The 21,687-nt window shown below is 39.0% G+C and overlaps 1 protein-coding gene and 1 long non-coding RNA gene across 5 annotated transcripts in view; both read right to left on the bottom strand.

The window, feature by feature from the left end:
* Positions 1–2,399, bottom strand: LOC146319820 (uncharacterized). Its single transcript, XR_014771489.1, has 2 exons — positions 1,891–2,399; positions 1–1,737 (listed from the first exon to the last, which is right to left on the bottom strand). It is a non-coding gene; the product is annotated as an uncharacterized LOC146319820 (long non-coding RNA).
* Positions 2,400–8,626: 6,227 nt separating this feature from the next.
* mvb12bb (multivesicular body subunit 12Bb) overlaps positions 8,627–21,687 on the bottom strand; it is a 50,040-nt gene continuing 36,979 nt past the window's right edge. Inside the window, exons 8-10 of one of the 4 annotated variants that reach the window (XM_084727880.1) lie at positions 17,884–17,939; positions 16,910–16,969; positions 8,627–8,751 (exon numbers count right to left, since the gene is read on the bottom strand). In XM_084727880.1, coding sequence (XP_084584006.1) covers positions 8,710–8,751; positions 16,910–16,969; positions 17,884–17,939 — 158 coding nt within the window. In that variant the 3' untranslated portion in view covers positions 8,627–8,709. The other 3 variants (XM_084727878.1, XM_084727882.1, XM_084727881.1) reach the window with 3 other exon arrangements.

Here is a 21,687-nt window from a genome sequence, read left to right as displayed (position 1 = left end):
TACAATGAAACTCAAATTGACTATAATGGCACTCAAAATGACTAGAAACAGATGCAACATAACCATAAAAGACATGCAAAATGATGCAAAACAACTAGAGGGAGCGGCAAAATCACTACATAAGCACACAAAACGACTAGAAAGAGATACAAAACAACTACAAAGAGAGACAAAATGACCACAACAAAGACATAATTACTAAAAAAAAAGAGATAAAATGACTGCAAAGACATAAAAATAATGAAAAGAGAAAAAAATTACCAGGAACAAATACAACTGAAAAGAGACTAAATTAAACAAAAGAGGCACAAAATGAACAGAGAGATGCAAAAGAGCCACAAATAGATGCAAAACCTCACGATGCAATGCAAATAACTACAAAAAAGAAGACAAAGACACACAAAACTACTGCAAAGATACAAAAGGATCACAAAGAGATAAAAAAGAAAATGCAACCACAAAGAGATGCAAAACAACTGCAAACTACAAAGACAGACAAAATAACTCGAAAGAGACGCAAAAAGATGACAAAGAAACTCAAAACAACTATAAACACATTCAAAGTGAATATAAACATAAACATAAAAAGACCACAAAGAGATGCAAACAGCTACAGAGACACAAAACTACTGCAACAACACAAATAATCAGAGATTAAACAAAACAAAGAAATGCAATACAACCTCAAAGAGATGTGAAACAGCGCACAGTCACAAACAAAACTACAAAGAGAAGCAAAAAGACCACAGAGAGTTACAATCTCACAACAAGGGTGCAAAAAGGCCACAAAGAGATGCAAACCAAGAAAGACAAAATGACTGCAACGTGACAAAAACTGCAGACAAATTGACCACAGAGACACAAAAACAGACAGACACAAAACACCACAAAGAGATGCAGAACGACAGCAAAGAATCACAAAGCAACTGCAAAGAGACAAACAAAACGACCACAAGCAAAACTATGCAGAAGTAAAAAAGACCACAAGACGATGCAAACTGGCAACAAAGAGATGGAAAGAAAACTATAAACAATGAAAAAAGATCCCAAAGAAATGCAAATATCAAACTAAAATAAAGACACATGAAACTACTGCAAAGACACAACATGACCACAAAGAGGTGAAAAAAAAATCCACAAACACATGCAACACAGCTGCAAAGACAGACTTAATGACTTAGGAAAGACATAAAATGACAACAAAAAGACAGAAACAAAACTACAAAGACAATCAAGACAACTGCAAAGAGAGACAAAAGCCATGCTGTTTGTTGCTGTTTTGTGTCTCCTTCAGTCACAGTGTCTTAGGTCTTAGGGAGGGAGGTGGGGGTCTTTAAAATGTTTCTACCCAGGGGCCCACTGACTCATAATCCATCCACAAGTGTTTGAGCAATATATCAGTTTTTACCACAAACATCCTCTAACATAAAAACAGTCCCTCTTGCTTTAGATGTGACGTTCTCAGCAGATTAATTAGAACCATCATCCTGTTGTATTAATGCACAACCTAAGTGGTGAATTAGGGGGATCCTGCTTGAAATCATGTCCAATCACTTCCCGTTTGTTTACGACTACTTCACACGTATGTGAACAGGAGCAGCAGCCTCCCTTCATCTGTCCAGCCTGATCGCTGTCCACAGGGAGACTTAATTGTCCCCCAGGTTTAGGAAAGTCCTGGACGGTGTATTGGGCCTTTGATCTGACTTGAAAGGAGTTAATTGATTTCTGTGTTACGGGCTGAAAAAAAAAAGGATGCTTGCTGGTCATTTCACAACATGTGCAGGAATATCTGAGAGAGAAAGAGGGAGAGGAGGAGGGAGGGAGGGGATGAAGAGAGAGATCACCTCACACCCGACTCCATCCCTGCTCAATTACAATAATTTGACTCACATGGGCTCGCCGCCGTGGCAGAGAGGGAGAGAGGGGAGGAGAGCCGCCGTGTGGGGGAGGAGAGGGGATCCCTGCTCTGGGAGATCACTCATCTTACCTCTGGCTGAGGTACGAAAAGACAGATTTGATGTGCGGCTCCCCTCGGAGTGCAGCCTGGGGGCTTGTTAAGGTGGCGGTACGGAGAAGACCACACGTCCAACATCTCTGACAGCTGATGACGTCAACATGGAACGCAGAGACAAGAGACTGATGGAGGTAACCGGTGTCTCACTGCCTACAACCTGTGTGTCTCTGCAGGGCTTATTCATAAATTTTACTTAAAGCTTTTCCTGTTTAAGGTCATGGAGGGTTTAGTCTGTCCTACAGCCTGACCGATATATATGTCACCTGATATTATTGGCCCGATATCGGCCTTTCACAGCAACATCAGTCTGTATCAGTATGGGTGTTATTCATGTTGTTCTTTTGGATGTAACAATATATCAAATATATCCCAATAAAAAAAAGTCTCAATTCTGAACTCTGACGATATCTACTGTGATATTTATTTTACTTTATTACATTTTTTAATGTCATTTCTACTGCTATTTTGTATTATTTGACTTTTGTCATTTTATTGTACAGCACTTTGGTTGTTATTAATGTGCTTTAGGAATGATTTAACTTAAAGAAGGAAAGAAGCACTTTAAGTTAAACAGAAAAACAAATTTCCATAAATAAATAAAAACTTTTGATCATGGTTTTGTCATACCATAAGGTTTTGGTGCTGCTACATGTCTAGTTTTTTGATCTGAACCTACATGATAACTTTTAATATAATACTGATTGTTTTTAATTTGTTATCTTTACATCTTACAACATTTTATGTATATTTAATATGTAATAAATCATAAAAAGACGATATGTAATTTAAATATTACAAAGACATGATAAGTTGAAATACTCACTACTCTGACAACAACTTTACAGCTGCAGTGTTCTTTAAAATGTTTTTGTTTGCTTATTTCATGTTAGAGTTCAAATTAATGTGCTGAAATTAATGCAGAGTGTTTGCTGAATGAGTACGTGTCCGTTTATGAGTTGTAAGATATTTTCAATATTCTTTTAGAAGGAGCAGAAATTTATAACGGTTAAATGAAGCAATATGTTAATGGAGTCTGGCAGACAGAAAACAGACAGCCACCGAACTCAAACTCCAGAGTGTGTATTTTCAGTGGGCTTTTGTTTTCAGGATAACAGGCTGAACCTTTCATTGACAGACGACTGACAGTCATAAACACTTGATTAACTTAGTCTAGAACTTGTCATTGCTCATTTACGATGCTGCATGCATCATGCGCTCCTGCAGCCTGCCTGAAGAGGGGGCTGAGCAAACAACTCACCTCAACCATAGGTTATATATTAAATATGAATTCAACCTATTCAATACACAGACTATACATATATGCACATATTTTGCTCTGTTTATGTTTTTTAAATTTGCAGTATACTATTAAAAAAAACAGTTAAAGTTGACTCTTTCAGTGACCTGATGACATTTTGGACAATAACATTTATGAATAAACTGTAAAATATTCTACCTCCATTACACACAAGTGCACATTCTGTATAAAGAATACTGGCCAATATATCATTATCAGATTTTTTTACACCCTAGTATCAGTATTGGCCCCCAGTATTGGTCGGGCCCCAGTCTGTCCCAGCATGCACCAGGCTGAAGGAATCATATTAGGGGGCACAATGTTTCCTGTTTGTTCTTGTTAAGAAAATACAAAAATTAGATGTGGCTTTACATCTTCTGTCAGTGTGATTTGCAGCATCACCTGCCCGTGCGTCTGTTCGCCATGGGCCCAGGTCTGGTCTTTGACAGGCTTCCTGCCTTCACTCGTTCACCTCTCTGTGTCTCTGGTCAGCCCAGCTCAGGGGGAAACAGGGCTGTCAGAGGGAGAGTGGCAGGCTAAGCCTGTCTTAACACAGCACCTCAAACCACCTCATAAATACAGGCTTCCTTTTCCAATTTCCAAGCAGCCCATCCACCTCTGTCTACATGCTTACACACTGCTCCATGTCATGTGCCGGGGTGTGAGTTTAAAAATGACCACGGGACATCTGGCGGACTCACAGAGGGTGGGGCTTTGATGTGCTGCTCTGCAGTTCAGCTCAACTTCACCGGAGCAATGCTGCAGCGGTGACTACGGAGCCTGGTAGGTTAGAGATAACATGGGAGTTTGGAAGATACCTTGAAACAGATTCTCCATATGTGAAATGCTCAGAGACACACAGCAGCCCTTACCTTCTGCTCTAGCCTTTAAACTGCTGCACAGCTTACACACAGAAAAGCTTGTTTCCATTTTAATTTGAAAGTGCGGTCTGAAAATCATAATTATTTTCCATATCATAAAGCTGTGTAAAAGGAAAAGTGAAACCATGTGAGGCAGCTGTTTGATGGGTGGTGCTGGGCAGGACTCATGAGGGAACTGTGGTTCTCTGTGCCCATCTGGAGAATTTGGCTACACTGCTGCTCTTACCATGAACGCAAAACTGGTGATTAGCTTCATCTAAACACTCACATGTGACCTGCAGAGCTAAAGTTAGCCTCTACCTGCTGTCCACCTCTGATTACAGCAACAACTTGATGCTTCTCAGAACTGAGCACAACCCTGACATGCTATTATTAAGATTCTGCACATAAAATAGACACATTTTTTAAAGGATAAGAAGAGAGCTCTTAGATTTCTGTAATTGTCAACACTTGAAATTACATGAAAAGACCAAAACCAACAATGCAGTACCCCGTGTCTTAATGCTTTTTAAAATAGACCACCACACTTTTATTTAAAAAAGGTAAAACTCCTGCAACACTTGTTGTATATTGAACAGCTTAAATTGCAGACCAACATGTTTCAGCTCTGGTCTTCATCTGGGTCATTCTTGAAGGTCAGAGCTGAAACATGTTGGTCTGCAAATAAAGCTGTTTAACGTACTACAAGTGTTGCAGGAGTTTTGCTTGTTTGTGATCTCTTCCTCCTCTCTCTGTAACTTGTCAGTAGGTGAAGTTGGGCCAGTATCTCTACAAAGTAAACTTGGTGGTGTCAGAAAAAACAGCCTGTTTTCAGCTTTGAACTATGCAGTTTCCAGCTAATCCATGTGGGTTTTTAAAGAGTTTATTTAGCCTAAGAAGTAAGAGAATTTTCTGGACCCATGAAAGAACACTTAATCCTTCAGTTAACCACAAACATTCACTTTCAAAATCACCAAATTTGGAGATGAGTGGCTTTCAGTGGACAGGAAGGATATGAAGAAGTGTAATCTGAGAAGTAACTAGTAATTAAAGCTGTCAGACAAATGTAATGGAGTAAAACTACAATATTTGCCTCTTAAGTATAACACTGCAGAAATAAATATGTCTAAATACTCAAGTAAAGTACAGTATTTGAGTAAATTTACATGGTTACATTCCACCACTGCCTAAAACAGCTGGGTACTGTAGTTTTAAGCAAACGTTACTCGATCAGAAATAAAAACAGTGAATATGATGGAAATGTTTTCAGCTGCAGATCTGTTGCATTAGAACTAACAGTAAAAAGAAGAAGTACGTGGAAGGGACTCAAAATAAAGTGCAGCACCTGTGGTTTGTGATGAAGGAACTTGACAGCTTGTGCGACTGTGGCTGACTGATTTATCAGACAGCAGTGGTTAGTAGGATACATTCATCGTTGGTTCTGGTAAGAAAAATCTCAAATATTAGTTTTCCTTCATGACCGAGTTGGGCACCTCTTCTAAATATTGTTTGAATTTTACACACCTGAAATGATATCATACACACTTTGTGCCACATCTGTCCAAAGAAACAGCTCAGGTCACCTGTCATCATGATAGATTGGATTTTCTATATTAATAATAGCTACTACAAGGAACTTTCCTATTTTGTTGATTTTAGAAGCCCCTGTGGGCAAAAGTGTTCGTGTTTCTACTTTAATAACAACAAAATATAATGTCAAAAACAAAATTATGTAAATAATACTAATAATAATTTCATCTGATTTCAGCTGGTCTTCTCACAGACGGTCTTGTTAACTCACGCAGGTTGTACATATAGATGCATCATTACTAAACTGAGACTGTTTCATAACCGTTAAAGTAGGTTTGAATTAAAGGGACAGTTCACCCAAAAATGAGATTTCAGTCATTATCTACTCACCCTCATGCCACCTGAAGGTCGGCTTTAGTTTTTTCATTCACAAAACTCTGCTGGAGTTTGACAGGAAAACAGTGCTGCAGAATCTCCCAAACAGTGGAAGTGAATGGTGACCAGTAAAATGCCTCCATATTGATCATATGGTATAATCCAACTCTCCTAAAGCAACGACATGCCGTTCAGTTGAACATGCACACCGTCACACCACACACACACACACACACACAGAGTTCAGACAGTGTGCACATGCACATGAACGGATCTACAGTGAAGATTCAGGCTAAAAACATTGTGTAAATCATGTTGTTGTCGTCAGGCAGTATGGAGGCACTTTAAGGTGTTTTTTTGTGGTTTAATTTTTTTTTTTACATTTGAAAACAAAACTAAAAAACTAAACCCAACCTTCAGTTACCATGAGGGTGAGCAGGTCATGACTGAATTTTCATTTTCGGGTGAACTATCCTTTTAAGAGAAAGTCAGAGATTAAGGTGACATATATTCCATGTACCAGAGACTAAGCGCTCACTATTGTAAAGCCTTCTACACAGCCTCAGAAGTGGCAGACAAAAAAACTCTAGTGGCCTGTAAAAATATTCAGTGACCTAAAAAAAAAAAAAAAAAAAAAAATCAGGCCCTCTGTTACGAATTACAGCCAGTCCAGGAGATGCAGCATGAACACGTGACGTAAAAACTTGATATTAGTAGTTTTTGCAAAGTTTTTCCTCACATGTATTAGTCAAAAGAGTAATTGTGTAATATTGAAGAGTTAGCGCAGTCTTGTACAGTCAGCCTGTGTGTGCATGTGGATACATATGGCATACTGTATATATGCACTTTGTGCACAGCAGGGAGAGGGGCTGTCGGAGCCTGTCACTGCGCTCCAGGGCATCACTGACATGAGTGTCACCTTCATGAAGGAGCGTGAAAGCTGCTCCCTCCGCACAGGATTGTTCAGACCGTCGCTCTGATTCCAGCGGCAGAACAGAGGAGTTAACGCAGAGCGTTCGTCGAGGCCTGTCATCTGCTGCACGCTTCATTTAACACCTGTGAATACCGAGAGCCATTAGGAACTTTGGTCAGGAAGGAAAAAAAAAAAAATACCTGCACTGTTAGCAGAATCCATAAGTTCACAAACTCTGCAGGAGGAGAGTCTAATTAACAACAGGGACATTAATCCATTAATGAGTTTCTAATACTAATTACACCTGCAAAAATGTGCAAATGGATTCTGACAATTTTATTAGAGGCAAATGACACGTGAGCAGGAGTGAGAAGACTGGGATGTTTTGGTATCCAAGTGTAAATTCTACCTCTGGATGTGGCAGAAAAGTGGCAGCAGGATGTTGTTTAGTTTGTTAAACAGAAAAATAGTCACTTCAGTAAATCAAGATTTACTGTATTTTAGATATTCAGAAAACCAGGATTTGTGAATGTGAAAACAAATAAAAATTGCAGGAAATGGCCACTTTTTCTGAAGTATTTCCTCCAAAATCATCATCTGTAATGCTGTAGATAGGAATAACTAGTGGTGGAATGTAACAAAGTAAATTTACCCAAGTAGTGTACTTAAGCACAAATTTGAGGAACTTCCATTTTATGCAATTTTATACTTCTAGTCCACTAAATCTCAGAGGCAAATATTGTACTTTTAACTCCACCACACTTGTCTGACAACTTTAGTTACTTGTTACTTTTTAGTTTATAATTTTTCTCTCCAGTAAAACCATGTTTCTCCAAATTTGAGGGTGAATGTTTGGGATAAAGTGAATGATGATGTGTTACTTTGTGAAAAACTTCTTCAGCTCAATAAAGTCTTTAAAAACCCTCTTGGATTCACTGGAAAATGCATTGACACAACGCTGAACATGGCTGTTTTTAGATAATTTTCCTGCACAATAATTATTTTTACTCTTCATACTGTACCTTTTACTTGTATCAGAGTATTTTCTCTGTGTGGTATTAATGCTTTTACTTAAGTAAAGGATCTGGATATTTTCTCCACCACTGGGAATAACACATTAAAGCTGAAATGTAATGTTGTATTCTTCTTTTAAAGACCTGACTCAGTAGAGAAGTCACTGCTGCTGATGTGGGTGGGCGTCTGGGGTGTTTCAAAGCCCTGCTCTGCTCGTTCTTGCTTCACGCTGCTCATGACGGACTTTGTGATGGAAAGATGCTTCGGCTGAAAACAAACGTCAGAGGGGCCCCCCGCTTGCTCCTCTGCTGCTCCTCCCTGACTGCTTCTCACTGTCAGCACGGCCCTGTCACTGTGATGAGCAACATGTGAGTCACAGCTAGTGGGGATGTTAATTAGTTCAATTTATTCTAAGAAAGACTGAACTACCCAAGTTAGATAAAACAAAACACACATTTAGAAGAAATGAGTTAAAAACTTTCTAAAACCTTTGCACATGTACATTATCAAACACACTTCAAGACCTGAATCATTTACATAAAATCGATCAAAGTAAAAATACTTTTTCTGCTTTAAACTACATAATATTCAATTGCAAAGTGTCCCAAACTTTAAAAAAAAAATCATCAGTTGATTATAGGACAAAAGATCCCTGTCGTCCATCTGCAGTGTTTCAGTCGTCAGGTTGTGAAAGTCGGGTGGAGAGTTACACAGCGATGCTTCGTTCTGTGCTGAAGTTGTAGTGAAACTGCATGAGGAGAAGGAGGAGAAAAAGAACATGCTGATCATTACAAATATATTGTCATTATTGGCTTTTATAATTGATTAACATGATCATTTTCTCTAGTAATCGATTAGATGTTTGGTCCATAAAATGTCAACATATGGTAAAAAAATGTTGATCAGTGTTTTCCAAAGCAAAGTAACCAAAAGATATTTAGTTTACTGTCACAGAAACCAGAAAATATTCACATGTGAGGAGCTGAAATCAGAGAATTTGGGCAAATGGCTCAGAATGATTCATCAATTATCACAAAAGTCAAAACAGGACAAAAACCATCACCAATAATAATTAACCCCAAAGCAGTGAAATATACACATGTAGAAAATGCTGCAATGAAATGCAGATTATCACAAACCAAATTTATTCAAACTACTCTGAATGTTCTAAGTTGATATTAAATTGCACAATAAAATAAAAACTGTATTGATAAAATATTACTTCCCCACTATGAAACTACATGTAGCCCTGCAGCAGAGTGATCAGATGGTGCTCCAGAGTGAAAATTGAGAAATAACAAACAAACACTTCCCCCTTCTGGCCCGTCATGGACATGACTCTTTAAAAAGCAGGAGGGCTCCAAACAGACTTTGGCTCATGTGGCATTAAAACGCAGCAAAGGGTGTCATTGCTTTCTGACTCCCCGCTGTGCTCTGCTTGTCGAAGCACTTTGTAAACTCGGGTTTTAAAAGGTGCTATATAAATAAAGTTAGTGCCATTAAAGTACTGTTAGAGTTATCATCTTAGTTCTGTTTCAGTGATTCTGTAAATCATCATTTTTGTTTCCCTGCTGAGCAAACATTTCAAATGAAGTCTATTTTAACTCCACATTTGACCACAATTCAGACCATAATGTGACAGATCCATTATTTTCTGGTAAAGTTATCACAAAATTCTGCTCTTCCTTTATCAGCTACATTCACTCAGTCTGTGTCTGGGTCCACAACAATCTCTGACCTCAAGTTGCTTCACGTAAAAAATTGTCACAGGCTGATTAATCCACGTGCTTACAAGGCCGATGAAGAAAAACTGTCTGCAGGCGGCCCTGTCAGTGTGGCAGCTGTGGAACGATGCTCGCGCTCCCCCCTGTGAGTTTTGGGAAGGCAGTGAAAAAGTTAGACTGGAGCTCCGTACTGTAACTCTCCTGCTGCTATCCTGCTGGAAATGTCCTCAGTCACCATCGCTTTTTCTAAATGTTAGCACGTTTCTCAGTCATAGCAAATATAATCTAAAACTGTTACCGCTTAGTGTTATATATATATTATACTATACCATATAGATGCAGTTGAATGACGTTCCTTCTGACATACTGTATCTGCTCTCCCTTAAATACCAACCACAATCTGAAATCTGCAGCATAAGTCTACATATTTCTCTATTTCATTAATTAATAAAAGTTCCATCTAAAACAGCGTGTTACTGGCTGAGATAACCATGTATATTAGATGGTAATGTGCATGAAAAAATGGAATTATACATGACTTTTCCTTGTTTTGATATCACTATTATATATCAGCCATCAGCCACTGATAAACCCACATCAGTTGACTAATAATAAAAATGACTCCTGAGTTCCACACAGTGAGATATACAGATGTTAGATTTGTGAAAAAGCTCTAGTGTGAGGTTGGTAACTCAGTAAACTGGAATCGGTATCGGAAGAGTCACAGTTGGAACAGTGCATCACCCCAAATTAAACATTAGCAGATCCCAGAAGAAGACAGAACTATAAATTAATATGATGCATTCTCAAAAATCTATTTTATAAATCATAGTTGTGGAAAGTAGCTAAGTACATTTACTGTACTTTTTACTCCACGGTGTGTATTTTACACCTGTACTTGTATTTTACTTGTTACTTTGCAGATTCTTAATTCAAAATATAAATCAACTAGTAAATCTGATGTTATTATAGATTGAGCTACCCAGCAGTATCTAGTAAGTAATTAAAATGAACCCCACTTTTACCAGCTGCAACTTTTTGCTGTAATAATTATAATCCACTAATATAAAATAATATATATACAATTCATGACTGGGCCATTCTGCAAAATGAGTACTTTTAATTTTAGTACTTTAAGTATATTTTCATGCTCATACATCTGAACCTTTACTGAAGATAAATTTGAATACAGGATTATTTTTGCATTTTAATATTTCAACTTATACTTAAGTGAAGGATCTCAATACTCTTCCACTCATAAATCCATGTTATTAAGAAATGACAAAGAAAAGTGACAAAGGCAATTAAATAAACTAGATGAACTAAAAAAAAATCTGAATACTGCATAATAGGACTGCAACTAATGATTATTTTCATTGTCGATTAATCTGCTGATTGATTAATCATTTAGTTGTTTGGGCTATGAAAATGTTGAGGCTGTTTCCCAAAACAGAGGATGGAGATTTCAGACAGAAACCAGAAAATATTCACATTTATGAGGCTGAAATAAGATAATTTTGACTTTTTCACTTAAATAGTTGACTGATTCATATTCAGATCTACTGTATACCAACAGTGTATTCGATTAACTGATAGTGAAACTGTTTTAAAAATAATAACACACCCATGCTTTTGTTTTGGGTGTAGTTCTGGTGGGTTAATTGTGAAGTTTTGTGTTCACTTCAGTAGTTGCACAGTTGTATTACTGCCTCACAGCACTAGGTGATGCTGTATGATCACTGAAATAAGTTTCCAAATCTCCCAACAGGAGCCGCGGAGCCACAATGGCTCAAACCGGCTTCCTCTCTCGATCGAAATACCACCTTCCCTGATTTTCATCTAGTGGAGGAGAAGCTGCGAGTTACCCAAAACCTGTCACATATCACAAGCCTGTTAGTTGTGAAGAAATTCAGCCCCCCCACCACACAAAAATCCAGTCTCAACATCTGGCACAGTAAATAAATAATCCTGTGTGTACGTCTGTGTGTGTGTGTGTGTGTGTGAGTGTGTGTGTGGATGATGGATGGGGGAATGGGGTGTTATCAGGGAGAGCATGTATCAATGTCTGCCAGTTTTACACACAGGCTGACAGGACAGTGACACACTAGAACATGGGCGGCAGTCACCTAGACGAGCCCAGCTTCATTTCCTGTCCCTGCTCCACTGCCAAAAATATGTGACATGTTGTCTTCATTAATTCCACCTCTATTTGGAGCTCTCCCTCTCACACCTCTCACACACCCCTGTACACTACTGTCCCTCCATACATTCACACAGAAACACACACACACACACACACACACACAGATAACTTCCTCCAAACACTGAGCACCCATCATACATAGGTGCTAATGAAAATCTTGTCATGTGTGCATACACTCTTCTCTCCACCCTAGCATACTCCCTCTGAAAATCATTAGCCAGCCGCCAACAACATTTTTCAGCAGAGCAAACTACATAAAGATGTCACTTTAAATCGCTTACTAATTAACACTTAAAAAGACACAAATTAGATATGCGTGGCTAAAAGCAATTATAATATCCGCAAGTTTTGTGAGTCATTTGGGAAATGAAAAGAATGCCTAATTGCTGGAACCAACATCATCCGAGACACGGCTTAAGTGATGCCTGTTAGGAAATGGTCTTATCTACAACTGTGGCTGTGATTACAACAGTTTTCCTCAATTACATGTGCATATGTATAATTCTAGAAAGTACATCTCTTTCATGAATCTATATTTTTTAATGGGTTTAGAAATGAGGCAATTAGATTCTGAGCTGAAAGCGCCTCCAGTTTGTGAAGAAGAGGGAAGGGGGAAAAAAAAAAAGCCCCAGTCAGCCGAGCACAGACAGTGACCTCTTCTGGACAACAGAAGGAGAAAATGCTCAATAATATTTGGAAAACTGGGGAACGGCTTCAAGTGAAAAACAGCTTTTTCAGAATTTTAATTTTGTGGCTTTTTTGTTTTACATCACCAAAAATGAGCTGCCACTTCTGCAGAAGCTTTGACTACAGAAAATATAGTTTTATATGGTGATAAACCACATTTATGGATCTAAAAGTTTGGAACAGACTCATTCCTATACAGATACTATAAATAATTCACTTATAGCGTGGTGTTCGTGACTTTTCCATGCTGAGGCCCTCCAAATAGCATTAGCTTGTGGCCAGGGCCTTCACTTTGCAAGATGTTTTTAAAAACATATTTACAACTACCACCACTACAGGAAAGAGTGATGGATGGGTCAACACACAAACTGTGGGTCGTAGCCATTCTGACGTGTGGCGGGAAATCCATACTTTGTGTGTTGCCTCTACTTGCGAGTGGAGATGCACAATAAGATTTTTTTTTCAGCTGATGCCAATAACGGCTAATTATCTGCTTTTCATTTTTGTATTTTAACCTAACCTGTAGTTTATGCACACCTGAGGTAAAAAAAAAATATTCCACTGCTCTGACTGAACCAAATCTGACTGACAAAAACAGAAAATAGTTCGTCAAAAGTTCATTTAGTTTTTCAAGTAAAGTTCATCAAAAAACATCACAAATATACTTTTACAGCACATTTTTCCTAAGAATTCATTGAAATGCTTTGACATAAAATGTCAAATCAGATATTAGTGTAGCCCGTATTTATTGGCTAATATACACCAATGCTGATATAGACTTATAAAGCTGGATACACCGATATCAGCTGATAATTTATTGTCACTGACATTTCCATCCAAACTTGGCCAGAGATTTTTGGGATTTTTTGCAGCTGAGCTGTTGGTCTGCTCTTCGGGTCTTTTATCTTTTCAAAAATTTGTTTTGTGAGTTAGCTCAAGCTACCTGCTAACTAGCTAATCAGTCCGACTGGCACGCCATTAGAAAACATGGGATTGTTTTTTTTTTGTTTGTTTTTTAGCATTTTGCCCTTAGCATGTCCTGGTGGCTGGCTTACACCAAAGAGTCCGCTTACACTCTTCATTTTGGTGTTTTCATACATGACAACATATGCAAGCACAATTTTGAAACTACAGTAATTCTTTTTATTTATTTATTTATTTTCTTAACTTTACTTCCACGATACTTTGCCTTACAGTAACTTGTTTGCATCTGCTGCTGCCACTGTTAGCTGCATGCACACTGAAATCATGACCGGAAAAAGGAAGTAATTTTCTCTCCAGTCTACCAAAAAGGAGCTGAGGAGATGCATTTGCAAAGCTACGGCTTTTTTGATTAATCTGTCAATTATTTTCTCAATTAATCGATTAGACAGAAACTTTTAAATATTTTTTAGCAAGTTGACTGAATTAATGAAATAAAAAATGGACACTGTTCATGTCACTTTATCCAGTAACTGCGACTAACAAGTATTTTCATTATCAATTACTCTTTTGATTATTTTCTCAATTAATCACTTAGTTGCTTGGTTTATAAAATGTCAGAAGATTTTGAAAATTGTCAGTCAATGTTTCCCAAAGCCGGAGATAACATCCTCATATCTTTAGTTTTGCCAACAGCCCTAAAATACTCAGTTGACTGTCATAAATGATAAAGAAACCATAAAATATTCACATTAGAGGAGCTGTAAGCAGAGAATCTAAACTTTTTTCTTAAAAAATTTTTCTAACCGATTAATCAATTATCAAAATAGTTAGCAATTTGATTAAGGAATAGATTAATCACTGCAGCTCTAAGCAAAACTACAAAAAATACTGTAGTTACTGTATTATGGTGTATTTGAATTATACACAGCAGAGTAATTCAATTTGTATTCTGTATTTTCTAAATTGTAAATTCAGTAAATAGTGAAGCTGTCTGTTTCAGTACTTTAAATGTATGTAATAAATATACAAACATTAATTAGATGCTAATTTACATGAGATATAAAGAAGAAGGTATTAAAAATTTGATTATCATAATGATCAGCTTATAATCAATTTGGCCCGGACAGATGTGATCACTGTATGCGGTTTCCGCTGGGGTGAGAAAAACAAGCAAAACCAGACAATGAGAAGAAAAAAAAAATATAATACTACAGACACGCATCACTTTCTAAAAGAAACACTTCTGCTGTCCGACATGTTTGCGAGAACATCAGCGACTGTATTTCCCCCTCTTGTTCTGCAGATATCATCGTGGTATAATAATAAGAGGAGAGAAGTAAAAATAACACAATGGTGAGGGATGTTTCCACTTGGAAACTAATTATCAAGCTAAGCTGTGACTTCATCCTCATCAGCCTGGCCCCACCATTAATCTTGTGCTGTCGTCCACTTCACTAAATCCTGTGTGTTACACTATCTCACATTTACTTCATCAGCTCCAGCGCGGCTGTAATTAATGATTTCTCATGCCCCTTCCCTTCCCTTCCCCAGCTCAGCTCACCATGTGTCCTCCTGCTAATCACACTCCCAGAGAAGAAAGGGAGGAAGGAGGAGAGGAGACGAGAGAGGAGGAGAGGAGAGGAAGGAGCAAAAGAGACAAGAGCATATAGGATGAGCAGCACAGCCTGTCTCCACCCTGGAAAACACACACATACACGATCACGCCATTAATACCTTCGCTGACAATGAGCTTCATTCAGATGACCATATGACAAGATGGCGACTCTGTGTGATTTGGATAGTATGTGACAGAAGACAGAGGCAGAGTGCAGAACAGACACCCGGTTTGATGAGGGAGTGTTTGCTCTGTAACACATCTCAAACCCAACAGCACCTGTTCTTTTACAGTGGTCTGTCACTTCCTGGCAGTTCTGATACCAAGATACCGTGCTAATGAGAGAGAAGGGGGGTTGTCACTCTCTTTAAAGCACACACGCACACACACACACACACACACACACACACACACACACGCAGACACACACTCACCCTTTCTTTCTCTTGCTCTCACAAACACATGGGCTCTGAAGAAGGAGCTGCACACAGATGATTTTCTTCCTGCGAATGCCTGCAGGCTACAGTGTTTCATCAGGAATGAGGAGGACTTTGTACTGCTTTTATTTGCTCTACATGATCTCTAACTTTTTCACTACACTCTGAGAAATAAGGGTTCTTCCTTCAAGGCTGAGGTTCTACTCTGAACCATTTGCTTCTGATGAAGAGGAAAGGGTTCTTCAAGTGTTTTTTGCAGGACTAAAGAGCCCTTTTCAACCAAAGAACGCCTTTATCAAGACAAGACTTCAAGGATTGTTGAAATCCTTGAAATCCCCCATCTGGGTTCTAGATAAAACATTTGGTGTATTCAAAGGTTACTGGTAGAACACCATTTATGGGTTCTATATAAAACCTTTGTATTACTAAAGGGGTCTTGGTAGATCCCCCTGGGTGGGTTCTAGATAAAACCCTCAGAATATAAAATGGTTCTCAGTAGATCCTCTTGGGTGGGTTCTAGATAAAACTAGTAAGAACCGCCTGGGGGGCTTCTACTTAGCACCCATAAAAGGTGAAAAGGTTAAAACAGAGAATACCCAGAGAGGGTTCTGGGAGGAACCATTCTCAGATGGTTCTGGGTAAAATTCTTTATGTCAGGTTCAAAGTAGAACTCTCTGGTGGGCCCTTTCCACAAACATGGAACCAGCCCTGTTCTGGTTCAAGCAACTAATTTTAACTGTATTTTCATCAAATATAAATTGGTTCAAAAACTGAAAAGTTGGTACCCCAGTTAGAAACAAAAAACTGGAGGTTTTAATTGTTTGAAACGGAACCAGTTCAAGAACCAGAGGTTGTTTGGTGGAGAAGGGTGCTAAAAGAGTTCCACATACTTTAGTTTGTGGGAAACTCCAAGTTTTTATTTCAGTCCAGTGCTAATTTTTGCTCTCATGTTTTATGGCTCTAGTAAGGACCTTTATTCCTCAGAGTGTACTGAAGATGAACTACAGCTGCTGATTGGAAAAAGAAGTTAAACGTGCAGAATCTGAGCAGAGAAGATCTACAGCGCAGCGCGAGATGCTAGATTGAGCTGTTTGAGAGAAGAATTGGGGGAATAAAAGTCAAGTGTTTTGGAACAGGAGACGAAGCTTTTAAGAGAGAATGGCTGCCTCGCCTGGCCATGCTTTTATTCAATTGGGGCTTAGTGGAGCCAACAGGGCCTCGCTGTCTCAGACACTTAATTACAACCCCAAGACCGTTTGCTTTGCATTCTGGGCCAGCGGCGTCAGCGTCAGCCGAGCGTTGCAGCCTCTACTCACTTCCTCCTCGATCTCTGCCAGGGATTTGATCGTAATGCCCATTAAATTGACTTGCTGCATCTGAAATCAAAAAGCAGGGAGAGGAGGGGGGAGGAGAAGAAGAAGAAGAAGAAGAGGAAAAAAAACACACAAGAAACATGGCGGTTAGGCTCATGGCTAAGTAAGCATGCTTAAAATCTTTAATCCTCTCCCTCTTGGTGTCAATACAAACGGGGCTATAGTGACAACCGCCGCCAGCCAGCCAAATGGACTGCATTGAGCCAGCTCTGCCTGACTGAACGCATTCATCACTCAGTCTGCAGGAAAGGAAAGGAGAGGAGAGGAAAGGAAATGAGAGGAAAGGAAAGAAAAAAGTAAAGAAAGGAGAGATGAGGAACAAAAAAGAAAGAAAAGCAAAAAAAGGAAAGGACAAGGAGAGGAGGAAGTGAAAGGAAAATAAAGGAAGGAAAGTAGGGGAAGAGACGAAATTAAAGAAAAAGCAAAGAAAGGAGACGAAAAGTAAAGAAAGGAAACAAAAAGAACAGTATTGAAATAAGAGGAAGAGAAAGGAAGAAAAAAGCAAAGTAAGAACAGAAAAGAAATGGAGAGAAAAGCAAAGGAAAGGAATGCAAATGAGTGTAAAAAGGAAAAAGGGAGTAGGGATGCAAACCATGAAAAAACAAACAAATATGACCATAATGTGGCCCATACCACTCAAGAGGCTGCAGGACGGGTAACTTTACATTAACTATCATGACCTGTTCTCATGTGGTCAAATACTGATGATTTTGTCACAAGCCTCTTTATCATGTGGTTAAATGTTGTGAAATGGTTGCAGTTTGTGTAAATTTAGGTACGAAAACTACTTGGTTAGGTTCTCAGGAGTCAGTATTTGATGACTTATGCAGGAGAACAGGCTACATGACTCCTAATATATTATTTTTGATAGAGCAATAATTTTCCATTTTGTCACCAGTTCCTCAAAACACTTTTACCTCTTTAGGTTTTTCAAAAAACTTCTCAGAGACCGCAAAGGGCACATCATCCAGAGCTGCAAAAAAAGTAAGAAAAAACAAAGTTTAAGTTTGACTTTCATACAAATAAAACAAAGAAATATCACTACCTATTCCTGATCCTGTGTGCTTCCACCAGACTAAACGTGGGTTTATAAAATAGCAAAGCTATCAACATCCCCAGCCACCCCGACACCTCCCCTCCTTCCGTCTATGGAGAGAAGATGAAAGGCTTTTTTATTCTCCGCTGTATTTGAGCACCTCCACTCTCTCCTCCAACCCAGCCCTTTCCCAACCCTCTTCCAGTTTAATTACTCTTGATTATTCCCGATTCCGTCTTGTCTGAGAGATGTTCACCTCCGAAACAAAGACACACTCACACTAGGCACAGAAAAGCGGAAAGAAGAGAGACAAAACATTCACCAGATATCAAATTTGCATGAAAATAAGCCACACTGTTCAGCCGGCAAAAAGTGGATTGAAATGAGGACTTGCCAAGAGCGTGGTGGTATAATTAGCATTTGACCAAACAAACGAGCTTCAACAGAGCTATAATTAAGCAGGCCTGTAATTAAGTGTATGCCCTTTATCATAATGATCGTGGTTAAAATGGTGTGATGGCTGCCAGTTGATTATTAATGGTGTAACCCCGTACTGCATGCATCCTGCACTGGAATCAAGGTGTCACGACTGTCAGGCTAGAGAGCAGCCCTTTGTTTATAAAATACATTAGGGCCCAAATTAACACAGGGTGACAAGGGACACAAAGCCCCTCGTTTCCAGACTGAAGGGAAAACTGCAGCTGCTCGGCTTCATTAAAAAACTCCCAAATCTGGAGGCACAAAACTTGCTGCCGTTGGCTTCGACAGGAGCCCCCAAATATCAAGAGGCCAAGCTTCCAACTGGTGTTCTTTTACCCACAGTCCATCAGGCCGCTGGCACAGGAAAAGGAACTCATAAATGTAAGCCGGAGCTGTTCATGAGTCATCGTTTTGGAGCTGACACTCCTTTTGGTCTTTCCTGTTCACAGCAATATTTAAAAGTATGAAATTCTAAAATATCCCTCACTTTGACACTTATGCGACTTGCTTCCCTTTCTTGGTTATTGCACAGATCCATGGTTTGGCACTTTCCACACAAGTGTAGCACAATGTGATCTTTGTAATCAAGGCATGACCCTCACCCTCATGACTACACGAAGGATTATTTAGTTATTTGGCTTCCAATCATCTCTCTCAGTTAAAATGTGGTCCTAACAAGAGTCTACAGCCACGCTAGCGGCTCTCTGAGGCTCTACTTTGAACTAAATGCTAATGTCAGCATGCTAACATGCTCACAATGACAATACTAACAGTCTAATGTTAATCAGGTTAAATACTAAACACGTTCACCATGTTAATTTACTGTCTTAGCCTTTGCTAATTGGCTTAACTTGGCAAGTGTTTAGTCATAAACCTAAGTATTGAGGAGATTGAAATTTTGACCCGATGATTTTGCTAGATGAAAAATTTATGGCTCTCCAATGGGAATCCATGTAATATTGTTGAGATATTTCACTCAAAACCACAAATGTCAACCTCATGGTGGCACTTCAGGGCTCCAGACTAACTTTTCCACCAGTAGCAATGGTGCTACCAACTCTCTTAGTTTGTCGCGCCAGCACACAACTTGGTTGCGCCCTTTTTTCTTCTTTTCATTTTCTTGTTTTTGGAACAGAATGACCTTGCATGCTTTAACCCTAAATTACTAATAACTACAAGAACACCCACAGATTGCATCCCTCTGCCAAGGTGTTTTGTGTCTACAGTGATGTTTGAGGTGGCTCTTCTGTTTAGTTGTTTGTTTAGTCACGGCACATCATTCACTTTCATTATGACAGGTCTGTGCATGTGCAATGAATTAAGCTCATTTTTCCACAGACAACTGATGTATTTGCCTTGGCCAATGCTACGCCCTTCCCAATCCTGCAGACAGACAACAAAACAGCATCAAAAACATAAACTTGTTGAGGGTAATATTAATCATTGATGTTTTTTCTGCTTCTTTGTTAAATAGAATTTAATTATATACAAAAGTAAAATTTACAATTGTTTTATGTCCTAAAAATGTCAAAATTTTGGATCAGAGAGGCTGAAAGAAAAGCCCTGCTGCTGAGATCATCCAGACATAATACATCAGCTGCAGCTACATCTTTACTTTTGCTAAAGTCCATGAATTCAACAGCTGTGTGCATTTATCAATACATTAACATTAAAAGTACATAAAACTCAACATTTAAATGTACTATTGCTTGCACGTGCGTACATCTAAAACTAGAACTGCTGTGTTGAGAAATGGGGGGGGGTCTCTGGCTGTGCGGGTTGATGTTTCTGTCTGACTGGGCCACGTGCACAAATGCAACCATATCAAATTTTATTTTTTTGCACTCTCAAAAAATGGTTCAGGTCACAGTTTGTCCAGAATTGTCCAGGTTTCAAGCTGTGTGTCCCAAGTTCTGACAAGTAACTCAAAAACACCAAATTGCCCCAATTTTTTAAAAATAATTCTAATATTGTACTTGTTTTTAGCATGTATTTATGTTATGTCACATGTTTACCATGTTCTGTCCCACTCCAGGACCGATATAGAAACACAAACAATACACCACGCATTCAGTGTCTGAATTCAACACTGATTTGTCTGTCTGTGTGTCAATCAATCAATGTGCCGTTGTCTGTTACTGGTCTATGAGTCACAGGCTATGACGCTTGTGGCTCCTTCAGACAGAACCTGTCAGTATGCTAACAGTTAGCTGTCAAGTTGGTCTTTTATAAAGAGCTCCAGGAGGCGTACTCCTTCCTTCAAAAAGTACCTGGCGATGGAAATGCAGCATTCATGGTGTCAATAGTGATGAAAGGTGCACTCAGTAGGTGTGCTAAGTCCTTAAATTAGGCGTCTGCAACCTTTACTATCCAAAAAAAAAAAAAAAACTTTAACAGATGTTTTTGGATTTGGCATTCATAGCTTACCCAGGAAAATGTAAAACTAGCCAAAATCCAAAGGAAGAGGGGTGGAGCCATAGACGTGGGGTGTGATGCTCACTTTAGTTGCCAAAATATTAAAACTTTTCTTCCAATCGATGTATAGTTTACACATTTTTAGAACTGGAGAATGTAAGAATCACTTCAGGCCTACAACAATGATACACAGAAATTCTAATTATTCACTTATATTTAATTTTTTGTCAATGTCAAAGGGTGCCTTTGACTTTGTGTTTTGTGTTTCTGTCTGTACCAAATTTTATGGCAATCCATCAAAAAGCTGTTGAGATATTTCAGTCTGGGTCAAAGTGGTGGACCAACCAACTGACCAACAGGCACACCTAAAGACTGACACTGCCGTTGCTTGAGCCATGGCTAAAACGGTGCAGGGGTGAAAAGTTTAACCCCGGCTCCTTTTCCACTCGCCCAGGGGCTGTTCAATGCCTCCCATCTATGGATGTGTGGCTATCTGCAGCAGCAAGCAAACCGAGGCGACTGTGTGGGTACAATGACTTGTTTAAGCTCATAAAAACAAGTGAATAAACATGCAGTACTGTGTCGCTGGGAGCACCAACAGCAGGCAGAGATAGGCAGGGAGAATACATTTGAATCAATAGCCGGCAACGGGAAGCCGAGATTGTAGCTGCTGATGGATCTGCGTGGCGCGGACAGATGAATGCACGGAGCTGAAGGCCAGAGAGTTTCTTTATTGCTCAAGGATTACATTTAAAACCAGATCTCACTTTGTATTCCTCCACCATCTATA

The sequence above is a fragment of the Lutjanus erythropterus genome, chromosome 10, assembly GCF_056507025.1.
Source record: "Lutjanus erythropterus isolate fLutEry1 chromosome 10, fLutEry1.hap2, whole genome shotgun sequence".
NCBI lineage: Eukaryota > Metazoa > Chordata > Actinopteri > Lutjaniformes > Lutjanidae > Lutjanus > Lutjanus erythropterus.
Note: the sequence above shows the minus strand (reverse complement) of the source record. Positions and strands in the feature narration are given on the sequence as shown.